General features: G+C 41.3%; 1 protein-coding gene across 6 annotated transcripts in view; it reads right to left on the bottom strand.

Annotated features, from left to right (window-relative positions):
• The window catches only part of LOC134220983 (uncharacterized), a 284593-nt gene that overhangs the window by 4902 nt on the left and 263180 nt on the right, over window positions 1-16511 (bottom strand). For all 6 annotated transcript variants that reach the window (XM_062700152.1, XM_062700156.1, XM_062700154.1 and 3 more), the window contains 2 exons: window positions 7445-8629; window positions 679-2030 (listed from right to left, as the gene is read on the bottom strand). In XM_062700152.1, the coding sequence (XP_062556136.1) occupies window positions 679-2030; window positions 7445-8561 (2469 nt within the window). In that variant the 5' untranslated portion in view covers window positions 8562-8629. The remainder of the gene's footprint in view (window positions 1-678; window positions 2031-7444; window positions 8630-16511) is intronic.

Raw genomic sequence — 16511 nt, 5'->3', positions numbered from 1 at the left:
CACTGAAGACGGCCTTACTGTTGAGGTCGAAATACGTATCTGTCAAGATACAATTAAGTGGTGGAATTCAATGGGATTGTATTAACTCGTCTTATGACAAGAAATGAGACTTGCTAAGTAAAATAAATAATTAAAGAAATAATGAAGAGTAAATAATAAAGAAATATTGAAATGCTTAAAATGAAAATTGAATTTCAAAAAGACTTGAAAAGAAGTCGATAATAAGCTATCTAACTTTTACATATCCTACATTGTCCATTATCTGAGTGTCTCAGATTCAACGTGACTAAGACAAATTATATGGGATGACAATGAATCAACAAGTTTGTACAAAAAGTGATAACCAACAGATGCCGTTAGTACATTTCAAATCATGATATCGATCAATATGTTATCGTTGATGTGTTCAGAACGCAGTGCATATGTCTCTGTACTTCTACCTCAAGCAACTCTAGTCTAATTTTACCAAACCTTATAAACTCCATCCTTTGAAACGATAGAATAATACATTCAAAACACCAGACAAAAAACTAGCACAAACTTCCAAGGTCTCGCGCATTTTTACTCTAAGTTACATAATCTCTCACGTAAAAGCTACACGAGATCTCACGACAATCAACTATAAATGTTTGTACGAATTTCCTTTCCAGTCATGCACCTCCGGCCGCGCAAACTTACCTCTCCCACCATGTTAACAATACCGATTATGGAAATCAGCATCGACGACTGTGACGGCGTGAAACCCATCTCTGTGGCATTGTCCGTCAGGTACACGTACGGCACGTCGTACCAGGTGTACAGCAAAAAATTCGAGATCGCAAACAGCAGAAAACGGATATCGCGGAAATATGACAAATCCAAAATACTGACCAGCAGTGTTTTGAACTCATCTATTCCCTGATACCAGGCAGTCTTTTCCTTGGCGATCGTCGTCATCGAGTTCCGGTAAATGTCGGGACAGGATGAAGCCCGTAGTCGATAGCGCTGGATATTCAGCATTGCGCCACGGTAGGTGAGGGAATGCCGATGCATTCTGAGATCCTTTAGATAGGCGGTGGTGGGCGTTCGCAGGCCTGTTGGCCTGTGACTGTGTGTTCGACGCAGGAACGGATGATGATTATGCGCGGCGTCCCCACCTTGCGGAATATCAAGCTGGCGGTGTTCCTTGGAACTAGGAGATACTACTTGGTCGGGGTTGCTAGCCTTCTCAGGGGACATTTCATTGCTCTTAGGTCCTAAAGGTTCACTGAAGCTACGAGAATGTAGCAGATTAGGATAATTTTGCAAAACATGCTCGTGCACATTTTTATGCTTGTAGAGTAATTCTAATACTTCGTAGGGCACTTTTTCGCCATTCTTGATGAAGGTTGGAAGAGTTATCAGCGAGCTGAACAGGCGCGGATCGTTCGGATCGATCATCTGATCTCCTTTAGCTCCCGGCAATGCATTGTCGTTTGCTCCGCCGACTAAACCACCACCAGCAGCAGGATCGACGGCGTTCAGATTGCTTGTCGTTCCTGCAGTATTCGTACTGTTGCTCACCGAGTACGAATCGGCTTCCTTCTGTTTCCGCTTGAGTTTCGATTTGTGCGTCGTCCACTCGAGGTCACGCATCAGAAGGCCACAAAGACTCATGTTGAGGAAAATACCTGCCAAAATAAGCGTCGTTCCACGCCACCCGTACTCATCCAGAAGAATTTGCGTCAGCTTAGCAAAAATACACGTTCCAATACCACTGCCACAAACCGACAGTCCGGTCGCGAAAGATCGCTTCTTGTCAAAGTAATACGCCACTATCACCACAGCTGCCACGTAGCACAAACTGAGCCCAAAGCCAGCCAACACACCAAATGTCAGATACAGCATTTCGATAGTTTCGGCGTAGGCGGATATGGCGAAACCAGCGGATGCCAGTATAGAGCCCACGATGGTCACGTTCCGACAGCCATACCGATCCGTAAGAAATGATGCCACCGGTCCAGAAAGAAGTGGCATGGCCATAAATAGCGAACCAACCCAAGCAGTTTTACCTGAAATGGAGGAAACGTAAAAGATGATGAATAATGATGAATAATCGGCAAATTGCTATAAGAAGGTTTTTTTTTCTTATGTAGAAATACGGATGGTCTGTATCGTCGAAAAATATAATAATTTATGCCCTAAATTATGTAGGATAGAGGAAAAAGAATTGAAATAGATTCTAAAAGATATAAGAAACTAAAATTGTCCGTCTTTGTATGAAACATTTGAACGATTTTGTGTGGTCTATGCCAGTTTGAACCACACTATAGCAAACTGTTGAATCTCAAGATTAGTTATGGTAAACATCACATGGGCCGAAATTGGTGAGCACTTTCCTGCAATTTATTTTTCAGTTCAATCAAAGTTAATTGCCTATTTCCGGGGATTAAAACACCCGACTTGGACATTAATGTACAATGTTGTGAAAACTCATATGTGAATATGTACATTATGTGGAAGATATTGATTTTGGAAATGTATTGGACTCAAACCCATGACCCTACAGTACGCTAGACTGGTGTTTCTTTTTTATTTTTGATGTCTCAAATATAAGTAGAAACTAAAAACAGGGCATGATTTGCCGCTTTTGCCGCAGATATGTTCATGTTATCTTTTATTCCGGGGTAGTTATTCGTCTTTTTCCATACTTTCGCAAAGCTGGCAGCCTGCCGAGGACGTGGTGGGGAATGGCCGTGGGCTTTGTTAAACCTCTACAAAAATCTGCATGTATCCGCAAGGAGGCCTTATCAAAGCTACCGTGTGCCGCTCAAAGCGCATAAGAGCCCAGGGAGTGCCAATTGGCACATCAGGATCAATACCAGTCAGATTCTGATTATGGAATTCTGGCCGCGTGTTAACAGACCTTTTCTTGGATATTGTAATATTTTGAAAGTGAGGGCTGGCAGTCTAATATTCTACTCTCTGAGTCGAGTCGGGTGACACTTACTCGAAACGGCGAGTGAGCTAATGGCTATGTTGTCTTCCGTCATCTAAAACCAGGGCAAGCCTTGTAGCATGCTGTTCAATCATGCCACCAAACTTTGGCTACTGGATAGAAGTAGGCTCAGATGCCCTTTCCTGACTTGCACTAATCTAGCTCTGAACACGTAAGTGTCAACTCTTGCATGACCTCCCTGCATGCCGTAAGGTATGCAAAGATAACCATGAGATCATTAAAGGCGATTACACCAGTAGGATTCGACAGCAGCCACAAGGGCGATCCAACAATAATTAGTGATTCAAAAATTATTTCTTCTTTTGACGATGCATTAGCTATGGAGGTGGTAATCCCCTTTGCCCCTTTGTTTTGGCGAGGTCTCCTCCCAGGTAGGCGAAAAGCGAAGTGACGGAGGCTGCAACTAGCAGCACCAGCCAGAGTCTCCCCAGAAGTGATGGGATACAGCCCTATCAGCACGCTCGGCAGAACACTACCCGTGATGCGGGTGGTCGCCGAGCAACTCGATCATTGAGTTCGCGTGCGCAAGGCAGAACATCAGTAAGGAACAGAAACAGAGCCTTCGGATGCTCCGCCAGGCTGTTTGCGTCGCTAGACAAAAACAGGATGTGTTTATCAGGCGGGTGGTGGGAAGAGAGAAGACCGACAAAGGTGCTCAAACCGATGCCTTCTCCTTCCTTGGAGGAGCGACTATGGCCCAAGAGGCGATTGATTTCGCCCTGACGGCCAATGAGAAAAAGCCTGACGTCTGGACGGAGCAGATCGGGGTGCAGCGGAGATCGAAGGGCGTCGCCGGACCGCAAGAGGGTACCAGCCGGTCGGTGCCATTGGTAATTGGACCGAAAATCCCTGGCAGTTAGCCAATAGGGCAAAGCGGAAGTCGAGCACATCTCAACCCACAAAGAGGACACAAGAGGACAGGTGAGGTGAGGCATTGTTGGTGAGAACTGACAAGGATAAGTACGCAGAAAACCTTAAATCGATGCGAGCGGCCAAAAAGCTTTCAGCGGTGGGTCAGGACGTGCTAAGCATCAGACGCACCAAGACTGGTGAAATGATCTTAGTTTTGAAACGCAGAGCGCAAGCTAGCGGGACGGATTATATGAAGCTGGCCTAAGAGATATTGGGTGACGGCGACGAACTGAAGTCTTTGAGGGCGGAAGAAGCTACTGGACGAGGTCACGAATGCGGACGACGGCGTCTCTGCCATCAGAAAGCAGTGCGGTATAGAGGTCGAAAAGACCTCTGTACGCCTAAGAGGTGGTTTCTTTGATACGCAGGAAGCCTACCTTAGATTACCGGTCGCGGAAGCCAAAAAGATAATAGAGCCAGGGAAGTTGAAGAACAGATCAATATGTCCAGTAAACAAACTCCAGCCGCCTTCAGTGGACAGGTGCTTTCGGTGCTTACAGTCAAGGCACAAGTCCTACGAGTGTACAGACGGACCCACACCGTAGCAATATGTGTCGTCGTTGTGGTGAGGAAGGGCACAATGCGCAGGAATGCTATAAGGCACCAAAGTGCCTCATCTGCGCCAGCTAAAAGCAAACCTGTAACCACGTTATGACTGGACCTTCGTGTCTCATCGGAGAGGCAAACACGAAGAAATTTGCCCAGCAGCTGCTGTGGCAGTCGGTCTCCGAGTCGAGGACCGATGTCCCCTTCTGTCCGACCCGTAAAACGTCTCTATCGATAACGGCAACCGGGTGGCGGAGAACGCTGTTAATGTCTCAGTACTTCAGTAGCATAGTATATATGTTGGATAACAATTCTAATCTTAAAAAGAATTTAACATCCCAAAATTATTCTTTGGTGAAAGATTCGAGCAACATATTAGGTTTTGTCCGGCATTTGTATGGCAGACACCCGGTATTATTGGTGGAGTGCCGATATTGCAAATCTTCGATCAGGGAAGAATGTAACGTACCCGAATCGTAGAGGCAAGAGCGTACCGCCGTGAAGTGTTCCGTACTGCGAAACTGGCCCTCAACAAGGCCATTAAGAGCAACAAGAGAGCGTGTTTTGACCTGGGTGCTGCGGATAGAGCCGCTTTTTTACTCTCAAGCGAGTAGAGGGATATTTTGAAATCAATCCTATAAGCAAAATTAGTTTTGCAGTTACTTGGCTGTCAAACATTTCCCGCTCTTCGAATTTCTTTTTCCATGCTGCGTGCACGGTTAGAAAAAAGTACCTAATATTAGGTACTTTTCACTCAAATCGGGAGTTCAGTGTGGGAACCCAAAATTAAGTATTTTTTTCTTGAAACTAAGTAAAATTCACTTAATATTAAGTAAAATATACTTAATTTTAAATATAAAGTAACCAAAAGTTAGGTAAATTTCACTCAACTTTTGTAAACATGAGATTACTCAACGTTGGGTTCCCACACTTTAATGCCCTTGTTGAGTGGTTTTGCTCTTCATTTTATGACAACAAAGGGAAGAGGGAGGGAGATGCAAGAGAAAAAAAGTACCTAAAATTAGGTACTTTTTTCTAACCGTGTGAGGGTGCACAAATGCGCTAGACTCTACATGACTTTATGATGGTTTATATATATTCCTGCTCCAATCAGCTGATGAAACTCGTGACATTTAGTAACGAGTGGTTTTTAATTGCATTCCTACTAATTTCCCACTCGAAATATTATGTGAAAATATTTGTTACAAAGAATAGAAAACTCAAACTAAGTTAATTTTAATTTTTTGTTTTTCAAATTATACCAATACTTCTCGATAAAGAATCTGAAACAAACATAACCACAATCTTCAATGTTTGGCTCCGGCACAATAGAAAAGTTTGGCTTCAGTTTGACAACCAAATCGATTCTATTCGCACCCAAGTTTTGACTATCTATGCGAGCAAGCCAACGCGAACCCGTCGGTGTTACGCCTACAGGATTGTGATGGGTGATCAGAGTGGGCTCTTCACGCCCCGACCGGTTCCCGGATAGGTTGGCGAGGATTACCGAGGTACTCTTCCCGTCCCGTTCCACACGTCCCGGACCTCATGCAGCGCACAGCGTATTGGGTGCGGCCGAAATGGTGGCTCTATTGACGAACGAAGAGTTACTTACGGTGGCTAATTCCCTGGCATCAAACAAAGCCTGTCCAAGGCCTGTCTTCGGGAAGTCACGTTGACTTGAAAAAGGCATGGTCTCTATTCGCTTTATATCACACCCGTTGCTTATAAAAAGGCATTATTGTGCATTGAGACCAAAACTGTGTGTATGACGCTGATGAACTGGCCCACTTCCGACAAGATTCACACGGAAAAATAAAATAAATATGCAGCACTGCACGGTGTTATCTGTCACAAAATCGAGCTTGTTTTGTCGCCGATAACGTCGCTGGTACCAAATTGAAGTTCGGAAGTCGATTTCCATACTTCCGAGCGCTCTTTCGGCAATGTGTTGGTGGCAAACTCAAATTTTGTTCTGACGTTAATGATGTCGGAAGTAAGTTTGGAAGTAAAACGTCGGAAGTCGGAATACAATTTAGTGCTGGCGACAGAATATTTCCTCTGTGTGCCTCACAGTACTGAGATTTTCATTTTCATTGAGAGAGGTCACGCGATATTTACATTCTATTCTCCTTTGCTTTCAAAGAAAACAAAAAACAATGAAAGGAATTCCGCTGAATTTTTACGGATTTTTATTTCATGAAAACGCATCAAACTATTGTAAACAAGCTGTTTCTTCTTCAATAATGTTTCTTCTAACTCGAAAAACTGGAACATTATAATCATTTTATCGACTAGTCGTCGTTATTTGCATAGATCTATCAAAACTATTTAGAAATTTAGATTTCAAAATAAAGCAACATTCCCATCATGACTGCTTGTAGTGTAGTGCATTTTCATTTAGTCTCTTGAAAATGAAAATGCAACTGTTTTCGCTTTCACATGACGATCACGAAAACTACCAGTACTGGTGCCTTCTACTGTGCAAACGCGTCCTTTTAAAGAAGGTATAATCTCCATATCGTCTGTGTGCCTTTTTTCCAGGAAAACGCATCCAAAGAAGGCATTATTTCCTCTGTGTGCCTTACACCGAAAAAAATGCGTTCATTTAAAGAAGGCATTATTTCCTCTGTAGTGTCTCTATTGAGCTAATGGTTTTCGGGGTACTGTCCTATTCGGGGTAATGGCATTCGAGGTAGTGGGGTGGAGCCCGGGTATGAAGGACGAAGTCGACGGAACGATTGGATAGAGAAATTCTGGATGATAAGAGCGCAGCGCGGTGATCACGCTGCAATAATGGACTCGGCAGTACGTGGAACGCTATAGACGGAAAAGGACCACTGCCAGTGTACTCGAAGCCCTGAAGTCACAACAGTCTTCCCAACGCTCTCGCTCTCCTGGATTAGAGTGTAATTCAACTGGCCAATCCATACAACAGGTTCGATGTTAATTAAACTACACTTAAGGCATTTATATTCTAACAATTATGTGCTGTAACAACGTACTCACCTTTGCCCTCGCCGAAGTAATCCAACAGCTCCACGTACAATACGCCAAAGCTGAACGTGACACCATCGGCAATCAAATTTACCATAAACGAAGCAAAGCACACTACCCAGCCCCAGCCCCCATCCGGTGGCCGAGCTTCAGCATATCCACCCAGCGAACTGTTTTCGTTAGACGAGGAAGACGTGCTGGAGCCAGAACCAGACTCCTGGGACAAAATGCTGCCCACGGGACTGGAACAAACCTGCTGTTTACCGCAGATATTATTATTGATGTTGCTACTTCCATCGCCAAGATCCTGCTCGACACCGACGCTGCGGCAACAGTAACCGTTTTCTTGCTTACTAAACTGCACATGATGGACCACTGGCGGTCGATCGTCAATCACACTTTCGACCGGTAGTTGGAATTGTAAATTAAGCCTTTGCTTCTGCAAATTGCTTGCATTCAATTCCTTACCAACACTTAAATTCGAGGGACTCTTCACAATACTTTTCGGTTTGCGTTTTTCACTTTCCACGTTCACTTTCAGTAATGGTCTCACATCTTCCACATTGTCGTCCGTGTCAGTTGAGCTGCCACGAGCTGCCAACTTCTTCAAACGATCGCACTCAACGCCTTCGTCTTCCCGATCCTGGCCATCGTCATAGAACTTGTTCACATAAATATTTCCTTTCAAAAGCGATTGCTTTTCATCTCCACCACCATTGCACTCATCTTCGTCTTCACCACCCGCGAGTTTAGCTTCCTTGGTTTCATCACTAGCAAAGCTTGTATTCTTTGTCTCTGGATCATCAGTAGCGGCACTACCACTAACACAGGAACTGTTGCCGGAGTCGCTGGACGTCTGGTGCAGGGTGTCAGACCCGCCATATGATCCTCCGGACGAGGACCCGACCGCAGCCAGCTGGACATAGCCGTTGCTGGGCGATTGCTTCGGTGTCGATGTAGAGGAGAACTGATTGCTCTGACTGTTCGTTGACTGTTGAATCAAACCATTTCTGGGGCTATTGCTGTTATTGTCCTTGGTTTTAGAATGTTGCACATAATTCTGCGGTTGTTGCTGTTGGCTGATACCAGCGGTATCATTAACATTATTGGAGACTCTAACGATATCCATTCTTGGAGATTAGGGCGAAAACTACGCCTTGATAATGGGTCTAGTTGGGGGGCTAGCATGCGGAATACCTGGTGGAAGAGATGAGAAAATAAAGCATAAGTTGACGATGTTTGCAAAATATTTTCAGTTTGTTCCAGGAAGTTTAAACAAAAACCACACTATTAACTCTTGAGAGTAGAGTATTTGATCTTTCAGAGTCTATTCAACGCTTTACTTTTTATTTACTTTTATTTTTATTACTTATTAATTCTGGTTGTTGTATGTCCCCGAAGTGATAACATTTTCTGTTATAATTTCATGTAGGTACGGGTAGAAGGGTACTATATTTCACCACCCTAAATGTACGTTTATCTCTAGAATTGCCGCAAAATGAAAAATATTCTAATTATTGTGGAGGTTTCGGAATTATCTAATCCTTCTCTAGCAAATCTGATTTAATTATGACGATAAATTATTGCAAATTTTTATAAATATGCCGTTTAATTTTCAAGACAATGTTTGGAAAAGTGCTTGTAGCTCTACCGCCACTTTTTCGAAGTCCTTCTGGTTTCGTTTGAAAAACTCAACCGATTGAGCTATTCGGTTTTTCTTGGGACTGAAATATGATTTCAACTTCTCACGATCAGCTTTAGTTTGAACGTATCATCCTGGATCTTGTCAAACTCAAAGAAGTTTTCCGCTCTCTCCAAAATCTGTACCCGGAACAAAATTTTCCAACGTTTCGATCAGTTTCAGTCCACTTACTCCCTAGGATTTCGAGTGGATGAAAAACAAGTTGGGCCATTGGGATATTGAATAGTATAATATCCCGCAGAACAATCTTGAAATAAAATTTTGCCGTTGGAATTGCTTTGAGCATTCTTCCATGCTGCCCATTGCATTGAAAAGGCACATAGGCTGCAATGAAGAAAAGTTGTCCAAAATTTGTTTCAACAGAAACTCCCAAGGTTTCAAAAACTTTGGTTTCGAACGAAGAAAATAATTTATGTTTGATACTTCTATTAATGACAATGGCGACCCCACCACAGGCGCTGTCAAGACGATCATTTCTGTAGATAAAATAATTTGGATCTCTTTTAATCGAGAGTCCTGGTTTTAAATATGTTTCAGTTATAATGGCAATATGCACATTATGAACTGTTAGGAAGTTGAAAAATTCATCTTCCTTACCCTTACCCTATTTGTTCGTGAATTGTGGTGGGTATGAATTCTCGCTGAACTTTTCAAAAGGACCTGAGTAACATTTTTTCATGTATTATTTTGAATAGCGCAATCAACAGAACATCATGAAAGATATTGATTGTTGTATTCAAATTAACTCATGAAAAAAGTGTTACTTAGGTCCTTTTGAAAAGTTAAGCGAGAATTGCTCGACCGGTAACTGGTTTCGAATTTTGAGCGTTTGTAAAATTTCTACCCGTCGAATCTTGGAACCGATTTGAATTTCCCGTCATAAATTTTGCACAGGAATTCAACTTTTTTGCGTGAAGGCATTCCCAGAAATTGGATTTATGATTGCCCCCACAATTTGCGCACTTAAATTTATTGGAATCGTCTCTTGGACTGGCGAAAATCCAAGTAATTGAGAAATTTCAATTTTAATCTCATCCAGTGATTTATCATCACTGGGGAGACCTTTCAAGACGTTTTTGAACAATCAAGACGTTTTGTCGTCGTGAAGAGTTTATGCCGCTTCTCACGTTGTGCCACTTGACAACTATCACCCTGCGTTGGATATATCAATTGACAAGGGATTTAACCTACGTTTCGATGGACCTGTGAGTGACGACCGACTAAATTTTTGCAAAACCGATTTTCAACAGCTTGCTTGGGACAATGCTTGTCCCGTATTGACTGGAATGTTTTAGACCGCCTGGACATCGAATCAGCTGTATACCGCTTCAGCTATCTGCTACGTAACTGCGTTTCAGCCACTGTACCGAAGCGAAAGCCTCCGAGGAAACCACCGTGGACTAATGCTCTATTACGCAACCTGAAAAGAGTGCGCGTTAGAGCTCTTCGCGCTTATACCTATCGACGGTGCGCCTTCACTAAACGGAACTTCAACATTGCCAGCAATTATTATCGGCGGTATAATAAACGTCGTTACAAACATTATGTTCATCTCACGCAATAAAATCTCCGACGACACCCTAAGAAGTTTTGGTCTTTCGTGAATTCTAAAAGGAAGGAAACTGGACTGCCATCAAGTGTTTTTCTCGATAACGACATTGCGCTGAATACTACGGAGAAATGCAGCCTTTTCGCCAAACACTTCTCAAGTGTATTCTCGAGCTATTCGCCTTCTCAGGATGACACTGATAGAGCTGTGAGTGGAGTACCTAGTAATGTACTGCCGCTAACCGCAAGTCGAGCATATCTGTATATGGACGCCCATATACAGATGTGCTCGACTTGCAATTAGCGGCAGTGTAGTGTATGTGGATTAGGGTGTCCCAAAATTGGACAAGGTCTGGGATTTTGGGGGCTCAACCTTCAAATGAAAGCTTAGGGTAAAACAAAACAAAAATTGTTCTACGACAACTCTGGGAAATGACGTTTAGGGGTGGCCCCGACGCGTTTTATGAAAAAGTGCATTTTTATAGGTAACATCGAAAATACCGGTATATCGGAAAGAAATTCGATGAAACCCATCCATTTTATATTTTTTACATTTAACTTAGGGTCTATACTTTATGGTAAAGCTTTGATACCGCATGTTTTAGGTCTATATATTTTTCACCGATGCTTTAAATGCCCAAAAATGATGAATTTTTCTTAATATTTTTTATTAATGCATCCAAAACGGGTATCCATCATAATGCTTTCGAAACTAGATATACATAGAAAGATGGGGAATTTTATAACGAATATTTTGCTAAAAATAGCAACCTCCTATCTCTATCCGTTTAAAAGTTATTCACGATTTACTGCAGCTTGGAAAAAGACTTTTTGAAATTTCGGATCATAATACCTGGATCATGTTTAAGTAAAGAAACGCCTACTTTTCCATACCAACCAAATGAGCGCTTTAATAACCAATATAGTATTCATATGAGTTGCATAAAATTGATTTTAATACTTATTTGAGTGTTATAATGGAAACCCAACGATGGACCAGCAGTAACATGACTGACTACAAATTGTTCAGTTAGTCTGGGTGAGTGCTCAAATAGATTGATGAATATGGTTTCAAAACTACCCATAGGTAGGTTCAGTTTTCGTGTCATGGTTTGTCAAGCTGTGCAATGTTTCTCGATAACATGGAAATTTGTTGTTTTGTGACCATCTTGATTTTTTGCAAGAACGATCATGTGAAGCAAATCCAACTAGATCATTTTGATATCGATTTATCGATGCAACATTGCGATCGGTCTATTATCGACCCGGTTTTAATAAGAACAGCGAATGGAGCGAGAAATAATTATAACATTAGCAAAAAACAATCGCTCACTTTGAGCAATTGATTGTTTATCCTCGCGATGGATGAACAATTGAACACTTTTTTTTAAATGAGCAGAGAAGTAAATGCTAATACTGTTGTTTATAAAAAATATTCGTATTAATTAGTAAAATAGAAGTTGCATAGGTCACATCACTTTCCATGGTGAATCCCGATCTACGTTACTGATTACCCCACCCCACTAACACAATGTCCTTCCCTTGGTAATTGTGGAGATGCAGAGTTATTCTCGGTCTCTAGTAGCAACAATAACCACACACTAACATTCCCTTCCTTTCCCAACTGACTGTAAGGACTTGGCCGGCGTCGTTATTGATCATCAATTGAGAGCTGCTGAAACGTGCACTTCGAGAATAGATGGTAAATCCCAACCACTATTCACTTGGATCGTAGTGCAATTTGCACCAGTTCTGATCAATCACGGAGTAGCAACCATTGATATGTACAGTCAGTCTAAGCTAAGCTAAGCTAAGCTAAAATGCCGTTTAATTTTCAAGTATTTTGATTCAATTTACGCCACACGTTTTCAATTTTCGTTACCCCCGTGATCTAGTTTTCACCATCCCTTTGATGTCCTCTTAAAATGATGGTTTAAATCACAATACCTGTTTTAAATCAGACGAATCCACGTAAAAATAAGAAGACAACCGATGGTTGTAATGGTGGTTAAAAGGTTCCCCCAAACAGACGCGACACGACAGTCGTGGCGATTCTATCGCATAGAATCGCGGCAACTAGTTGTCGCCGTTGCGGCGACATTTTGCCGTGCTATATTTCGCCACCTTTTATATAACTAGAGAAACATGAACTCTTTTATTTAAAACCATTTGTAATCGCATTCTACGAATAGTTCATATGATTGTCTAGGAATATGAGTCCTTAGTTAGAAGGTTTGATCAGTTTTCCGGCATTTGTTTATTTTGGCCTGTTCTCCAAACGGACGAAAAATGCTCTGGTATCGAGACAACTATTTTTAGTTGCATTTTTCATCAGAAATCGAAGATTAATAATAAGAACATTTTTAATTAACCCATGCATGTGTACTAGGGCTGTATGGTTGTTCAATATAGTTAGGTAAAATATGGTTTTACCAAGGTGGCGAAATATAATACAGTGGCGATTTATAGTACACCTACCTTGTTTTTTCATAACGAACAAAATATTAAAAGGACAAAACTTCGAATTAACAAATTAAAAAAAACTCTTCAATGCAATCTACCTGATTGAAACAAAATGTTGAATAATATGTTCAGAATATGCTTCTGAACTAAAATCTAGTAGGAAAAGCACCTGTCTACCCGAGCAAAGCTTGAGAGCAAATCGATAACTAATTTTGTTCTTGTGAAATCGCCTAATTTTGATAACTCAGGGTGATATCCTTTTGGTCGTTTAAACGGTTAAAAGATCAAAATCTACAGCAGAAAAATCTTACTGTGACATCAAATCGAAAACTATTCCTGCTATCGATTAGAGCAAATCGAAAACCGATTTTGATATTGGTTCCGATAACAAAATAAGTACACAGTTTGATGTCAGATTATACAATTTAGAAATCAACAGCAAACTGAGATCAAAATATGTAATCAGTCATGATGATTCATATTTGAAAACAAATTATGATTTCAATTTGATATCTATTTAAAAATATGTTCTCTATATGCTGTCTGTATGTTTTCAGACCTTGCTCGGATAGCGTACTGGGGTCGTGGGGTCAAAGCCCACCGAAGGGGCGGTTACCCTCCAATACCTTTTCCGAACTAAATCTATCACATGTTGAACATATGCATAATCGAGTTTCAGACATACATCCAGGTTTTTTTACACGGTTGGAATTCATTAATTTCTCGGTTAACCTCAACTTTCATAGCTTTATAAATACCCCCTGAATTTTCTTTGATTTTTTTGTGAATTTTTTCGTGGGGTTAACTCATTGTTTCATTGAGGCTGAAGGTCTTAAACGACTAAAACCAAACCGTGTAAAAAAAAACCTGGGTGAAGTAATAAAATCTAGAGTCTAAAGGTTCGGAATCCTCCGTTTGAAAGGTATGAAGACTTTTTTTTAATAGCTCGGTTGTCACGTTGCAAAGGGATTGGAAAAAAGATATATTAGTTACAAGATAAAGATTGTCGCTTCGGCTCCCTTTGTTCTGCTGTCCGAAACATGTTGGGTACCAAACTATCAAATCGTATGTATTTTTCCTTCATTGACATTTAGCACCCTTTCCTCGCCGCTAAAAGATGTTCCGGACAGCAACAACAGCTACAATCTTTATCTTGTAACTAAAATATCTTTTGATTGGAAGCATTCTACGTTTCTCAGAAGCCTTCTTCCAGGTAGCTCGGAAGCATTTACAGATAAAAATATGTTTTGGTTTTTAATAAACGTAACAATCAATCGAGCTTACTGATTTTTTAAATCGAAATAAATTGAAATTGCTCTTGCAAACTTAATTGAATTTCGATTGCAATTTTACACCTCGTTGAATTTAACCCTTATGCGGCCGACGGGGTACCCGTGTTCCTTTTTCAAATTCAAGTGGTGATATTTCAATGAATTTTTATAGCTGAAAGCTGAAACTCGGTGACATCTAAGAACTCCATAAAATGTAGCATCTGTGAGAAAATCACGTTGATACAGTGAGGAGGGACGTGGGGAGGGGCATCTAATTTTTTTTACCACGTGGATGGCCGACAGGGTACCCGTGTTCCACTAAATTGATATTTTCATAACTTTAACAATTTTCAACCGATTTCGATAATTTTGACAGTTTTAGAAACAGAAACTCATATACTTTTTGCCCATTGTCAAGGTTTACAGTTTTTGTCAATGGTTATACAAGAAATCTTTGAAGTAAGGCTTAAGAGTCTACACACGTAACCGAAGGACTATCAACCAGTTTCAAATATATTACATGCTCATTGCGCTTCTTAGAATAGTCGGTGTTCACAGTATATATTCTGGTTCTCCAAAAACCCCTGGGGTAAGGCCTCAGTCATCCAAAAATCCCTGGAATAAGATCTTATGATCTGCTAACGTTACCAAAGGTCTATCGAGCAAATTCAAAAACGGTACATGCTCTTTATGGTGCTTAGCAAATAATGCTTTCACAGTATATGTTCCGAGTCATCCAATGACCTTGTTGTTTTTGTGAGTTCCAGGAAGTCTACGAACTCCATACAGTCAAGGTCTTCGGAAAAATCTCCGTAATGGAAGCGTTTATCGAAAAATAAACAAGTTGTGTTACCCCTTCTTGGTATATGTTTGTGTTTCTTGTAGTTCTAGTTGTTGTCGTGAGTTCCAGGTTGTCTACAAACTCCATACAGTTAAGATCTTCGGATCAATCTCCGTAATGGAGGCAGTTATCGAAGAATAAACAAGTTGCGTGACTCCTTCTTGGTATATGTGTGTATTCCAAGTAGTTTTTGTTGTTGTCAAGGACTCCAGGTAGTCTACGAACTCCATAGAGTCAAGGCCTGGGGATCGACCTCGGTAACGGAGGCAGCGTTTGAAGAATAAACAAGTTTTGAGACCCCTTCTTGATATATGTTTGTATTTCAAGTAGTTCTTGTTGTTGTCGTTGGCTCCAGGTAGTCTACGAACTCCATAGATTCAAGGTCGGTGGATCAACCTCCGTAATCGAGGCAGTTATTGAAGAATAAACAAGTTGTGTGACCCCTTCTTGGTATATGTTTGTATTTCATGTAGTTCTTGTTGTTGTTGTGAGTTCCAGGTAGTCTACGAACTCCATACAGTCAAGATCTTCGGATCTATCTCCGTAATGGAGGCAGTTATCGAAAAATAAACAAGTAGCGTGACCCCTTCTTGGTATATGTGTGTATTCCAAGTAGTTCTTGTTGTTGTCGAGGACTCCAGGTAGTCTACGAACTCCATAGAGTCAAGGTCTGTGGATCAAGCTTCGTAATGGAGGCAGTTATAGAAGAATAAACAAGTTTTGGTATATGTTTGTATTCCAAGTAGTTCTTGTTGTCGTGGGCTCCAGGTAGTCTACGAACTCCATACAGCCAAGATCTTCGGATCAATCTCCGTAATGGAGGCAGTTATCGAAGAATAAACAAGTAGCGTTACCCTTTCTTGGTATATGTTTGTATTCCAAGTAGTTCTTGTTGTTGTCGTGGGTTCCAGGAAGTCTACGAACTCCATAGAGTCAAGGTCGGTGTATCAACCTCCGTAACGGATGCAGTTATTGAAGAACAACTGGGAAGGACGGAAGGTAGCGGTTTTCCTCCAATACCTTTTCCGAACTTAATCTATCACATGTTGTGCATATGCAAAATCGAGTTTCAGACATAGCATTTAATTTCCAATCCGGCTGGCTCAATACCCGGAACATAGGCAATTAACTTTGAATGTACTGAACTCGAAAGGCGATCCCTCTTCGCTTATGTGGTCGGGTTGGGATCTGACGACCAACTGGCACAATCTCACACAACCCTACTTCATCGAGCGCCGTTGGTAATGAAGCAAG

The sequence above is a fragment of the Armigeres subalbatus genome, chromosome 3, assembly GCF_024139115.2.
Source record: "Armigeres subalbatus isolate Guangzhou_Male chromosome 3, GZ_Asu_2, whole genome shotgun sequence".
Lineage (NCBI taxonomy): Eukaryota > Metazoa > Arthropoda > Insecta > Diptera > Culicidae > Armigeres > Armigeres subalbatus.
This window is presented reverse-complemented; position numbering and strand designations above follow the sequence as displayed.